Genomic DNA, 12,691 nt, shown 5'->3' with positions numbered 1-12,691 from the left:
GACGGTGTGCGGGGTTCTCGGCCGGTCGAGCCAGGAGCGGGATAGGCTGTTGACTACAGCGATGGAAGGATGACCACGACCAAGGACGACTCCAATGAGACGCGCTGGTTTCGTATAGTATGCCTTAGCTCTGTCAAGCTGGCGTCGCAAAGACACGTTCTGTCACTTGTTGGTCGCACTGGATGGGAGAGGTAGAGAGAGAGAGGGAGGCTCAAGCGCCCGGCAGCGCGCGCGCGAATCAAGGGAGAGGCGGATGGAGGGATGACTTGGTAACGGAGCCGTTTCTGGGGTCAGTTGCGCGTGGCGAGCAATCGAGATAAATATATACGACGGTTGCAGTGGCTGCACAATTGCTGAAAAGGGAACCTGGTCACGCCGTAACGGGCGTCCTCAGGGCAGCGCAAGCCGGGGAGGGGTCGTCTTGGCTGACACCGATCGGCTGTTGTTCACTAGTCGAATACGATTAGCGAGACGAGAACAGGGCCGGGGGAGGTCGGCGGTAGTCCGCAGGAGCACTTCAACAGTCAACTTGTAGTTAGTATGATTATTAGCAGGTTTGCTGACTGGAGCCGTGGTGAGGCGGAGCAGGGAGAGCAATGCGACCACACAGTAACGAGGCTTCCAGGCGATGTTACGCTGCGCATGAGGCAGCCACGAGGTGGTGATTGTTGCCGTGACTCTTGACTGGTTCAATGTTGTTATTGCGATGGTGGTGGAGGTGGTGGTGATGGTGGTAGTTGGTGGATGGAGGAAGACGGACGGCGCTGCTTCCCATGCTGTCACCACTCAACCACTCTCTTCTTACGCACTATCCTTCTATCCTTACAGCACCTATCTACAGAACAGCCTCAACAGTGACGCCGAGGCGCATGGCTGGCTCCGATCTCCGAAGCTGGCTGACCAGATCAGATTTAATTAATAAAAATTAATTAGATTGCTCTTTGACGCAGCCAGTTCCTGCGCATTACAGCACAGCGCCGCAGCAGCCACAGCCCGGTTGTCGCGTGGCATCCATTATCCATTATCCATCATCCATCATCCGTTATCGATTATCCATTTATCACGACTCAACTCATTGCTGGATCTCCCATCCGCCATCGCACAGCACGTCGATTCACTTGGGTCGAGTCTCCGCTTTCGGAGCAGAACGGTCCAGGACCTCTTGGGCTCGAGGATTATACTATATCCAGCCATCCCGATTGCAGAATCTATCGCGTTCCGATTGGCCAAGAACAGGCCAACCAGCCCAACATATCCCCATCGCTTCACAGAGTATATAGTTAGCACTCTATTTTACGCTTTCCTCCACGCCAGCCGTGTTGGGGTTGAAAAACCGGGCAAATCGGGCAAACCGGGGTTTCAGTCTAAGACAGTAGCATCAAGCATGGGCGTGTGACAGGCACATGGGTCCGAAATGCCGGCTTCTAGATGTGTTCTATTCAATGTGAAACGACGGTCAGCTTGTCTAATCGCAGATCTACAGGACAACAACAGCACAGTCATCAACGCGCCAGCCTAACCAGCATTGCTAAGCATTGCATTGGCAGGTCTCGGCGGATTTGTAACTGGCTGGCATCGATCGATTGCCATTGTTTGAAATGTTTGGAGTTGGTACGTGCTAGTGAGTATACAGTATGACGATGATCGCACTACGGAGTGCTCACCCGGGCCTTAGGGCTGTCAGCATGAAGATTGTTCAATGACGAATCCAACTAACTGTTCGTGTTCAATCATAAATTCAGGTTCGTGATTATAATATTGTTACTACTACTGACTATGATTAGGCTGCTGCCTATTTTAGGCTTTCACATTTAACACAATCGAAATGATGCCTAGAGCACATCATATCAATGATCTAAGAGTTAGCCTGTAGTCGAGGTATATTCTATATGCTCCAAGCTTGATCATAATCCCCCATTACAGGTAATTAGTTAATCGCGTGCAACCCCAGGACCCTCAATCTTCAAGCCCGAAAGAATTATTTAATATCACCTTCCTCCCCTACAATCGGAGTACTGAATGTTCCGCCTGGCGTTACCCACGTTGCGAATCCCTCGTCTTGTGTAAATATACTACATTGATAGTCATAGGGGAGGTCGGGGGTGCCTGTCCCGATCTAGTTCATGCGGCTTGGGGGCGGCGATGTTCGCGTGGCTCTTCGTGATTGGACACCCCTGTGAGGTGTCGGTAAAAGTTGCCCATTATCATTTTCCACCCAGTCATGGTAATCATATATAGAATACTTTAATCTTATATACTTTGACTCTATATGATCAATTAATTATGTTGAGTGCTATCTCTTAAATATAGTAATTGTAGGTAAATTTTTTATAATTATATACGTAGAGGTATTCAGATCTTTACATGTATCTCATGGCGATTCCTATGCTGCTGGGATTAGGGCATATTGCGGCTAGATCAGAGTTTGATGAAAGTCTCGAAGATGATGACTATCGCCGTTGTCAAGAATCCTATCCATTTCAGCTGCAAACTGCAGGTTTTCAGACGCAAGGTGCCACTTGCGTTTCTCAGCGTGTTCTGGAGCAATCATCAATGACTTGGAACGCGAAAATGAAAATGGGAGAAGGCCCAGATGCCCTGGGTTATGGACCTTAACTACTATGAAACGAGTGGCTAGGCAACCATGTCCATCGGAGGCAACGATCTTCACTTTGCTGAGGCAGCATTATATTGTCTCTTCTAGTACGATGAAGGGAAATACGTCAGCGCATTAGCCTACGCGGCCAACAAACTCAACAACATGGACTCTCTTACCCATGTGTCTCCACTGAAGTTGTCAACTCCGAGGAAATCAACCAAACCATTGCCCTAGAAGTAATCAATTAGATGTAAAGTATGAGAGAATTCCATGAGGGATTTACCATTCACATCGGCCCAGCAATGGTCTTGACAGATATTAGGGTTAGCAGAAACATTGGTCAACATGAGGTGATAGGAGAGAAGGGTTAAATATTTGCTTGGTTATAGTGTTCAGTATGTTTAATATGTCCAATATCTATAGCTCTCCATCTAAATTGCGTAGAAAATATCTCTTACCTTGCCATCTCCATCAAAGTCCACCAAATGAAGCGCTTTGCGTTCCACGCCAGTATTGAAGATTTCCGGTCCGACGGGGTCCCAATATGGTGGATTATGTGAATTTTCGTATAAGTAAGCCACACCATCCGGGGAAACCCAGACCTAAAAATAGTTTTTTTAGTTAAAAAAACGTATTGTATCTGGTTTCTTACATAGTCATCCGGAAGCTGCGGCCTTCGACTTGAATCAGGCAGATGACCTAAGATTTAGGTTTATACTGCCTAGACAGAGGTGATTAGCCTTAGGTTGAAATTAGTTCTAGGACTACACATTTATGTCTAGATTTGATACATACTTACTACTGAGAACCTAGAGTACTGTGGCCTTTGGTCTATTATGTTATTAATCCACCAGCTGCTCCACAGCAATGCTACCCATGCAATGTTGGACTCAAAGAATCTCCGACAGAGACCAATGAAGAAAACAGGCAGATGTGGGACCGGAAGATGTTGGACTTCGTCTCGACGGATTAAATCCAGTATCTGATGACAGTAGATGGTGGATTGTCTATCTTCAGGCCATACAGTACTCTGGTATAATGGAGAAAGATGAAATATGAGGCTGGAAAAAGTATGGGATGCCTTCACTTTGGAGGCTAGAGACAACGACCTTTATGACTTGGAGGACAACTCCCATTTTTCTTTTTGATTTGAGGGAAGCTGTTACATTGTGCAAATGACGACGGCGCCAGCTGGTTTCGAACGTGGGCAGAGAATCCCGCTGTCCGCAGAAACAGCAGTGCAGTCTTGGCAACAGTTAATTAATACGAAGTCCAGAAACCCCCCTCAACGCCTAGGCGCATTATCAACCAGTGCAGCGGTCTGAAATAATGTTCTCAAAGACCTGGCCATTCATCTGTCGGCCATCGGTTTCTTTTCAAGTTCTCTCAGACCCCCATCTTGAGATTAAACAGCAATATCAATCTTATGAAATCCCTCTCTGCGCGGACTACCTCATTCTTGCAGGTGATATTGGGCGCTTAGCCGACTAAGATAAATATCGCGGTTTCTTACAAAAGCAGACGCAGCAGTTCAAACTGGTATTTCTGATACTTGGGAATAATGAATTTTATAATGGAACATTTGCATTCGGACTCGAAAAAGCTAGACAGCTTGAACAAGAATCTTCTTTCAATGGACGACTCATCATCCTTGATCGAGGACGGTATGATATTCCAGGATCTTGTGTCACTATCCTAGGCTGCACACTATGGTCTAAGATTCCTCACGAATCAAGAGACATCGTTCAATCAAAGATCAAAGACTTTCAAAAAATCAAAGACTGGAGAGTCGACAATCATAATACTTGTCATGTTTCAGACCTTGTCTGGTTACTAAAAGAAATCCATTCAATACAACAAGTTAATGAAAATGTTGAAAAAAGGAGCCAAAAACAATCTATACTGGTGGTGACGCACCATGCACCTTCTCTGGAAAGAACATCTAGTCCGCAACACTCACAGAATCCGTGGAAGTCCGCCTTTGGAACTGATGTCCTCTCGCACTCGTTAAATGGGGTCAAGGTCTGGGTATTTGGAGACACACAATACACAACAGATTTCAGAGAAGGAGGGGTACGGGTTGTGAGCAATCAGCGGGGGTATGTTCTTCCTTAGGTTGATTCCGCGGCTACAAAGGATGGATTTGATATCAGGAAAGTTATTCATGTGTAATTATCTTGCCTCTTGTATCGGAAATTAATTAGGCATTCTGCTGACAATGGAGAGCACTCAAGGCCGATATTCGAGGACTGATATTTTCACTTTTTGATACGCATAGTCTCGATAAATCATCTCAGTCGCGGACCTCGATGACACCGCTACTATAGATCGTAGATCTCCATGGAGAACACACACATTGTATTCGTGAATTAAGTTGAGGATTGAGAAGCCCAATCGAGCCCACCGGAGTCGCTTACCTTTGGTGTTAGGGATCAAGTTCCACCTTTGGTCCTCTCCCCGGACGAATTTCTCCGGTGCGAAAAAAGTAATATTAATTTTAGGAGATGTAGTTCAAGGAAGATGGAAGAGCTGATAGGGTAACAATAATAGTTTTTCCAAGATAAAAGAACATATCTTAGCGCATCGCCTGCAAGACTCGTTGAATAGCAATATCTGAAGTCAAGGTTGCCACAAGGTAAAGCAGTCTAACAAGACCGAAGACACCTTAACTAGCAACAGACAAGTAAACAAGGTATACAATGCCAAGTTTACTAGCTGAGACACAACTTCAAAGGGTTGATTGGATATGAATACATATATTTACATGTATGTGGCACGGTGCATTAGCAGCGCAGAAATACTATCCGTGTTCTAGGATCAGTTGCCCTATAATATTTATGAATGACATTTGAAATATTGGCTAACCACCTATAGTCTACTTATGTAATTAATAACACACCTCTCTCATATTCCATGTGAAAGAATCATGTGAGAAAAATAATATCAGAATCTAGATCGTTGTATGTCTACTAAGTCAAAAATCCTACGACAGCAATCAACTAATACAAACCTTCTCCAGCGCGGCACACTCCATCAATACTATACGTATTTTAGGGGATTTTGCTCGATAGGAAATAACATCGATTTTAGAATCGGTCTAAAAGTAGTTCAGCTCCTCTTGGGGTTGACTTGAAAAAGTCGCTAAGATCCTGACACCAGTTAAGGGAATTATCCTCAATTTTGAAGAATTCAATACCCTTATTATTATAAAACCTATTTCCATCTAGTTGGCCAGATGTCTCCTCTGTCGGAGCCGACACAGCGGCGAATCAGGATCTCTAAAATTACCTTTATTTCTGACAACTGTTCAGTTCATCGGGCGTCTCGGAACCAACAAGATTAAAAGGCGCTATGCTTTGGGCGTGCTCGGCAGCCTGCAAGTCTCATACCACGAACCCCGCTGCTCTCGAAGTCAGCCTTTCTGTTGCCTTAACCTAACCATCAACCTTCCTATTCATCTCAGGTATTGGATATAACCTCTTCTATACTACAATAAGCATTATGCAATTGATACAGTTATGTCCGTTATTGTGGATAACTCTCACTGCCCTCTTATTTTCACAAGTTGCCGGAAGCCAGACCCTCTGTAAGGAATGTAGACCTATCAAAATGAAGAATGCACCAGGTATGACTAGATTTTTGAAACAAGATTCATGGCCACCGAAGTGGATATGACTAAAGAACTCTAGGAGTGGGTATCGATCTAACTATGGCATATGGGCAAATTCATCTATTCAATGCTTAAGAAATAATGAACCAAGTGTCACTGATAATATTCTGATAGGACGGTCGCAATCCATTTCAAGAATGGCACCACGCGAGACCTTGGGAAGTTTGATGGAACGCCAGAATATCTATTAGCTATGAGAGCCCTTGCTGAAGATGCACAAAATGTGCGAAATGGCATGAAGTCATCATTGTGAGATTCATTCCTTGTATAGACTTTATGTCTAATTTAGACTAACTATCTCTCTATTTAGGAAAGAAATCCATTTCTCAACACCTCATAAGCCATTAAATCCTCCTAGAGAATACTGGTGGTCTCCTTATACATGGTATAGATCAGCTCAAAGAATGCCTCAACTATCCGAAGAGCAATCTAGATTGAGGGATGTCGGACATTTGGCTGACGATTCCTTTAAAGCTATCGCTGATATGCTATCTAGAGTCAAGAGCTCTGCAATGAACAACATTGATCCACCGCTTGACTATAATTATGTTCTTGTTACCCGGCCTGACTTTGAGCAAGGATATATGCATAATGATGGATTCCGCCTGGCATGTTATTTGGCAGGGTTAGACAATTTACCTTGGGGTAATATCGTGTCTGGTTACGCTTTACGATATGAAGGAGTAGATAACGCCTGTGATGACGAGGGGTGGGGGAAATATTGCGACTTATCGAAGCCAAATCTACCCACTCTTCTTGTGGTAAGCTACAATGCAGCTAGTCTTGGTGTGACTCTAAACACAAGGTTCTTGGGCTTGATGCCATCGCCTGAATGTCTTAACGAAAACCCAACACTTGGTGCTGGCCAAGCAAATACCACTAACCCAGAAGCTTTGGCAAAATATTGGACAGAGATCAGGGAATCTATCGAATCTGTGATTGGAAACGCGACCGTTAATTATCTTCTTCTTCTTGGCTCACATGCGCTCGATCCAGACTTGCTTCGGGTGCTCGAAGACGTGATTGATAGTCGTGATGATATCGATCAATCCATTCTAGACCGGTATACGAAGCCTTTTCCTTCCCAAGATGATAAGGCCAGGGCACTATTTGCAGGGGCAAGAGATGCAGCAATGGTGGCTAGATTCGGCTTGGAATTTGGATTTACGGCATGCGACGAACCTTCATGGTGTGGGACATGGTGGGCTGAATTATAGATCTAGGTTACCAATTGGTAACATTGACAACATTATAACAAGAAATATATCCTGATTAAGAATGACTGTATCAGTAGTAGTATCTTTAAGATGTTTTATTGATTCTTAACTAGCATATTCAAGTTATTCATGTAATTTACCTTTAGGTGTCGCCACAACAGGAAAGCGTTCCTCGCCCGCATCACCATCTGCAGATAAACCCATCGTGTGAAAATGTCTGCTTACAAACGGATGATTTTGAAACTATCGACTAGTTAAAAGAGGCATGTTGGAAATCAATAGGAATTACAGTTTCTAACCAAATCATACTGTATTCTCGGGTCCGCGAAACATTCCAAGCAAGTTCTAGCTGGATTGGCTCGTTTTGCACTGATTTCTGCGCGTACCTCTTACTCCTGTAATCCTAAGCCTTGAAATATCCTCCCCCCTTCTAATAGCTTCTGCTTCTACTTTGGCATTGCATTCATTTTTCATTGAGAATTCTTAGCCCTGCTGATTGGAACCGGGTCGCGATAATTTGGTCCTGATATCCTGCCACCTAGTCCTTGTCTCCTCCAGTGACTGTCTTGGTGTCAGGCCAGCTGCATTGGGTTGATCCATTAAACTTCTTTTATCTCCTGCACCATTTTCTAAGGCCTCGATTATCTCATCTTGCGCTTTGATTCGATCGTTTGGTGTTACATTCTCCTGGTTTCCCTCTAGGTTTTGCCGTGGCCGGAGCACTCCAACCACTGCTTCATGCAAGGAGATATTCCCCTTTACGTTTTTAGCATGGAAATTAGCCCCCAGGGTGATTAAAATCTGTGCAGCCTGCCTCTGTCGCAGAATTCTTGCCATAATGTGAAGAGCAGTATTGCCATCCGCATCGATATGATCCAGATTGGCACCGTGAGCCAGTAGTAGCTCTATCAGGGCTCTATCAATGGGTGCACCGTCAATAGAGCGAAGAGCCAACTTATGTAAAACAGTTTGTCCTTTATAATCTTGCAAACTCGCATCTGCTCCATTTTCGCATAAGAATTTTATCACGAGATATGCATGTCTATTACCACAGGCAGCATGGCTTTCGACTGCATAATGCAAAGCCGTGGACCCCATCTTGTCTTGGATATTGATGGTACTGGTATTTCCATCTATAAGAAGCTTGAAGGTGCTTATAATTTTGGAAGTAATTTTATCTTCTGTGAGAAGGTCTTCGTCGCTGGAGCCTACAGCTGCCCAGTGTAGTGGAAGACACCCGTTGCTGTCACTCACAGAAACCATCTCTGCAACATCAATTTCGCGACCACGGTGCTGTATCAACGCTTGGACCCCTTCCGAGTTCCAGTAGGAGCTCCCAATGTGAAGTGCAGTGACCTCCTGAGCAGATCCGTAGCCTGAAAAATCACCCATACCGTACTGCCGGGTATGGACATCCGCCCCTTCGGCAATGAGACGAGACAATAACTTGTAACTAGCCCTAGAGACTGCCTGTCCAAGTACGGTCTTGAGCAACGGCCACTGTTGCTGCTGCAGTTTTCCCTCAGTATTATCATCATCTGAATGCCGGAGGACTTGGACAACATCACGAACAGAAGCGCCCCTATCAAGGAGCATGTGCATCAAGTCCTCACTACGAGTAATTCGATCACGGAACCAACCCCTATTATCCTTGTAGCTTTACACTCTTTCGTGCGACTCTATGGGCCAAGGACATCGCCGCTGACAGCAATGCCCCCCCTCCACGGTGATCCCCTGTATACGCCTTTCCAAGCGGAGGATCGCTATCTAGCAAAAACCGCGCCGTCTCAAGTTGCGCGTACTGACAAGCGGTATTCAACAGGAAGAATCCTCGGGCGGCCAGAGCTTGTGTCTGATCTGGATCAGCTTTGTAATACTCAAGCAGCACCTGAAGTGCATTGGCGCTTCCACACTTAGCAGCTATCCAGAAAGGATCGTGAAGTTCTGCTGGATCAAGAGCAATTCTGCCATAGGATTTAATATATTGATTCAGCATAGTCACATCATTAACCTCAATTATCTTGCGCAAAAGTCCCTATTTTCTGTTTCATACAGGGCTTCACCGTTTTCGTTGAAAAGTTGCTCGTTCTCCATGTTGCACAAGTCATCTCGACAATTGCGGAATTCTTGGTATGCCATACTCTTTATTTCAGCTTTGAATTGATTTAATCGTATATTCTCTGAACTTTAGAGGCATTGAACAAGGTCAGGATGAGATATGTAATATGCGTAAACCAAGCAAAAAGGTAAAAAAAAATACTCGGTAGTCTGAGTGGAGTAACTATATAACTTAAGGAATAGCTGTGGGATGACTTATCAAGAAGACTACGTGCACGGTAACAAATGAATGTACGCGTACGTGGTGTTATGAGGGTACTCAATTTAGTATGGTAAAACGTATATTATTCTGTGTACTCTCTGAACCTGACACCAACGTGTTGTTATAACCCCCATTCCAAACAAGATCACGTGAGCCCTCGCGCGCCCTGCGGCCGGCGCGTCAGGAAGCGCGGAATCTCGATTGCTTCAATAAACCGACAATAGCTTATATATTAATGAGATGGCCGCAGGAGCCCTATATGGCTCTGAATTATGGTGCCAGAGCCAGGGGCACCGCCAGCAAGGCAGCCTGCAAGGGGTGCAGACCCTAGTTAACGCACAGGCACGCGCTGTGACAGGTATGCTCGGGGGCACCCCCATAGGCTCCCTAGTCAGAGAGGCAGCCTTAGAACCAGCAAAGGTCCTATTAGACACCAAGCAGCGGTGCTACGCCGCCCGAATCTTGGGGCTGTCACAGGGGTACCCAACCGCTAACGTACTCCCAGTCTCCTTTCGAGAGGGCGATCTGCAGCCTAACCCGGGGAGCAGCCTCTGGAAGATATGGCCTGGGCCAATCCCAACCCCCGGGGCAAGTCCAACATAGCGTCCCTGCTAGCGCGCTGACTCGCGGGCTGCCTCGATATCGACCCGTCGGAAGGCTTCGAGACGACAGCCCCCCGAGCTATGCCCTTCCACCCCTAAATTTTAGGGTGCTGAGCACCGGCGAGGCACTATAAGAAGCCCTAAGCAGCGACGCAGGGACGACGCTCTGGTCAGACGGCTCCCAGTTGGACAATGGGAGTACAGGGGCAGGTGTTATAATCTAAGGGATGTATGCATTCTGGTTATATGTGGAAGACTGTTCTATCGTACATGAGAGGGACCTAGGGCTCATATATATAGCCAATGGTATACAAAGAACATCTATCTATAGCCTGAATGGTATCACTATGGTGAAAGCCCTTAAATCATGGCATGTACTGTATCATTGTATATGTAACGATTGCTCAATCTAGAACTCAACAATATCCCATTGCCTACCTAGGGTAGCTGTGTACTAGAATACAAAACATGAAGAAGGAAGAAGAATAGGAACAAAGTTGCAAGTGTGCGAGCAGAAGATATAGGCGAGGGCATATGTTAAGCAGTAAGACACATACAAGGCTCCAGGACATCTAATAACAGGACCGTCACAGTATAGGGTTGTTAGATTTCTAAGCTGCTTATGAAAGAGCTTTTGCAATGGGTCTCATATAATGATTAGCTACGAGCATATAACGGAAAGCCATGTACTATTGTCATGATCGAAGGGCTTTCACCATAGTGAAGCCCTTCAGGCTATAGATAGATGTTCTTTGTATACCATTGGCTATATATATGAGCCCTAGGTCCCTCTCATGTACGATAGAACAGTCTTCCACATATAACCAGAATGCACACATGCCTTAGATTATAACAACTATATTATATCACAAAAATGAGAGCTGCCTTTTATTTTATAATATCAGTTTTAATCTGTAACTTAAGTGGCGGAGTTCTTAGAATCATATTCGTAGCCATCTATACAAATTGGCTGTGTTGTTTACATTACTGTAGGATATGACGCCCACGCTGTGCACCAGTGGTTAGCTTTGTTGATTAGGGCTTTGTTGACACCGTGGTCCAGAGCCGCACTGGGAGATATTGAACGGCATACTCTGGAGATATTGAATTCTATAATATTTGTATGCACTTGAGATATCTGACGTTTATATGCGCTACTCTGCCTATGTATATGAGGCTGTGGCCCCTAGCTAGCTTCCCCCGGTTTCTTTCTTTTCCTCATGTTAGATATTCTCGTATAAATCCACCATTTGTTAGGATTAGTAACCGTCACATAGGAGACAATTTATCTTAAGCCTATGTTGGAGCTGGGGCACTGCAGTATTCAAATTTATCTTCTTTGATTCTTATAAAGAATGTATTCCGTACTGATGATCGTAAAGGAGACATCAAAGCATCAGGAAATAATGAGCCATAGAAAAGATGAACTTAGATATATCAGAGATAATCCTGAATAATGAAATTAAATGGCTTTCATGACTCTTCTTTTGTATGTATATATATATATATGTGTGTCTTGTCAATTACGAAATTTCAACTGACCATCATCTCCCTTCAACATTAACATCGTCAGTACTCGATTGGTCAAAATCTCTTGATCTGAACGTCGGAGGTTTTAACTATTAATACTGAACCAATGGCCGAGCTACTACAGACCCACAAACGAGGAGTCGCTGTGCCAACCTTCAGAACCAAGTACCTCTATCAACCCGCTCTCCAGCATATAAAAAATGCGTTAAAGACCCATGGTCATCGAACAGTTCCTCTGGATGTACAGTTTTTTGCAGGTTCGGAGTGACAATTAATACTCTCTTCTCTTTCATCTGAAACAATATCAAAGAACGCTAGTATATATATGGCTAGATCCGGAATAACCCTGGTTATGGTAATTGTCTATCTTTGGTACTGAGTTGTAATGAGATACACACTACCGTAAATTACTTGTATTGGCTTGGCACCTTAACCTAACACCAGGAATTTGTCTTGTCCACTCGCTCATTTCTTTGCACAAATTAATTTTAGAGATATCAGCGATATTCTATAATGGGACGAAATCTTTCACCATCAAAAATTCAAATGATATGTGATATGCTGACAGGCAGCCAGCAACTAACCATTGCCCAGATTGCCAACACAGTTAAGTGTAATCGAAAAGCGGTTTATCTTGTACAATCGAACCTCGACAAGTTTGGTAGCGCGAGAGCTCCCTCAATGCGCCCCAGTCCCAAACGAGTTATTACACCGTTAATACTAGAAGCATTGTGCGATCATCTCCTGGAAAAG

The 12,691-nt window shown here is 44.6% G+C and overlaps 4 protein-coding genes across 4 annotated transcripts; 2 read left to right on the top strand and 2 right to left on the bottom strand.

Annotated features, from left to right (window-relative positions):
- Positions 1 to 3,030: 3,030 nt before the first annotated feature.
- BGW36DRAFT_298612 (uncharacterized protein) lies at positions 3,031 to 3,198 on the bottom strand (the record flags this gene model as incomplete). Its single annotated transcript, XM_046211445.1, has 1 exon — positions 3,031 to 3,198. A coding segment is annotated over one exon (168 nt), but the record flags the coding sequence as incomplete, so codon positions are not given.
- Positions 3,199 to 3,928: 730 nt separating this feature from the next.
- Positions 3,929 to 4,771, top strand: BGW36DRAFT_398022 (calcineurin-like phosphoesterase; the record flags this gene model as incomplete). The annotated part of the gene is made up of 3 exons (XM_046218355.1): positions 3,929 to 4,064; positions 4,092 to 4,681; positions 4,715 to 4,771. The coding sequence occupies 3 exons, from the start codon at positions 3,929 to 3,931 to the stop codon at positions 4,769 to 4,771; spliced, it is 783 nt and encodes a 260-aa protein (XP_046071412.1).
- Positions 4,772 to 6,117: 1,346 nt separating this feature from the next.
- BGW36DRAFT_360310 (uncharacterized protein) lies at positions 6,118 to 7,486 on the top strand (the record flags this gene model as incomplete). Its single annotated transcript, XM_046214163.1, has 3 exons — positions 6,118 to 6,185; positions 6,384 to 6,518; positions 6,580 to 7,486. The coding sequence occupies 3 exons, from the start codon at positions 6,118 to 6,120 to the stop codon at positions 7,484 to 7,486; spliced, it is 1,110 nt and encodes a 369-aa protein (XP_046071411.1).
- Positions 7,487 to 7,736: 250 nt separating this feature from the next.
- On the bottom strand, positions 7,737 to 9,594 carry BGW36DRAFT_398021 (ankyrin repeat-containing domain protein; the record flags this gene model as incomplete). Its single annotated transcript, XM_046218354.1, has 4 exons — positions 7,737 to 7,881; positions 8,025 to 9,143; positions 9,181 to 9,521; positions 9,550 to 9,594. The coding sequence occupies 4 exons, from the start codon at positions 9,592 to 9,594 to the stop codon at positions 7,737 to 7,739; spliced, it is 1,650 nt and encodes a 549-aa protein (XP_046071410.1).
- Between the last annotated feature and the right edge of the window lie 3,097 nt (positions 9,595 to 12,691).

Source organism: Talaromyces proteolyticus, assembly GCF_021365285.1.
Source record: "Talaromyces proteolyticus strain PMI_201 chromosome Unknown BGW36scaffold_7, whole genome shotgun sequence".
Taxonomy (NCBI): domain Eukaryota; kingdom Fungi; phylum Ascomycota; class Eurotiomycetes; order Eurotiales; family Trichocomaceae; genus Talaromyces; species Talaromyces proteolyticus.
This window is presented reverse-complemented; position numbering and strand designations above follow the sequence as displayed.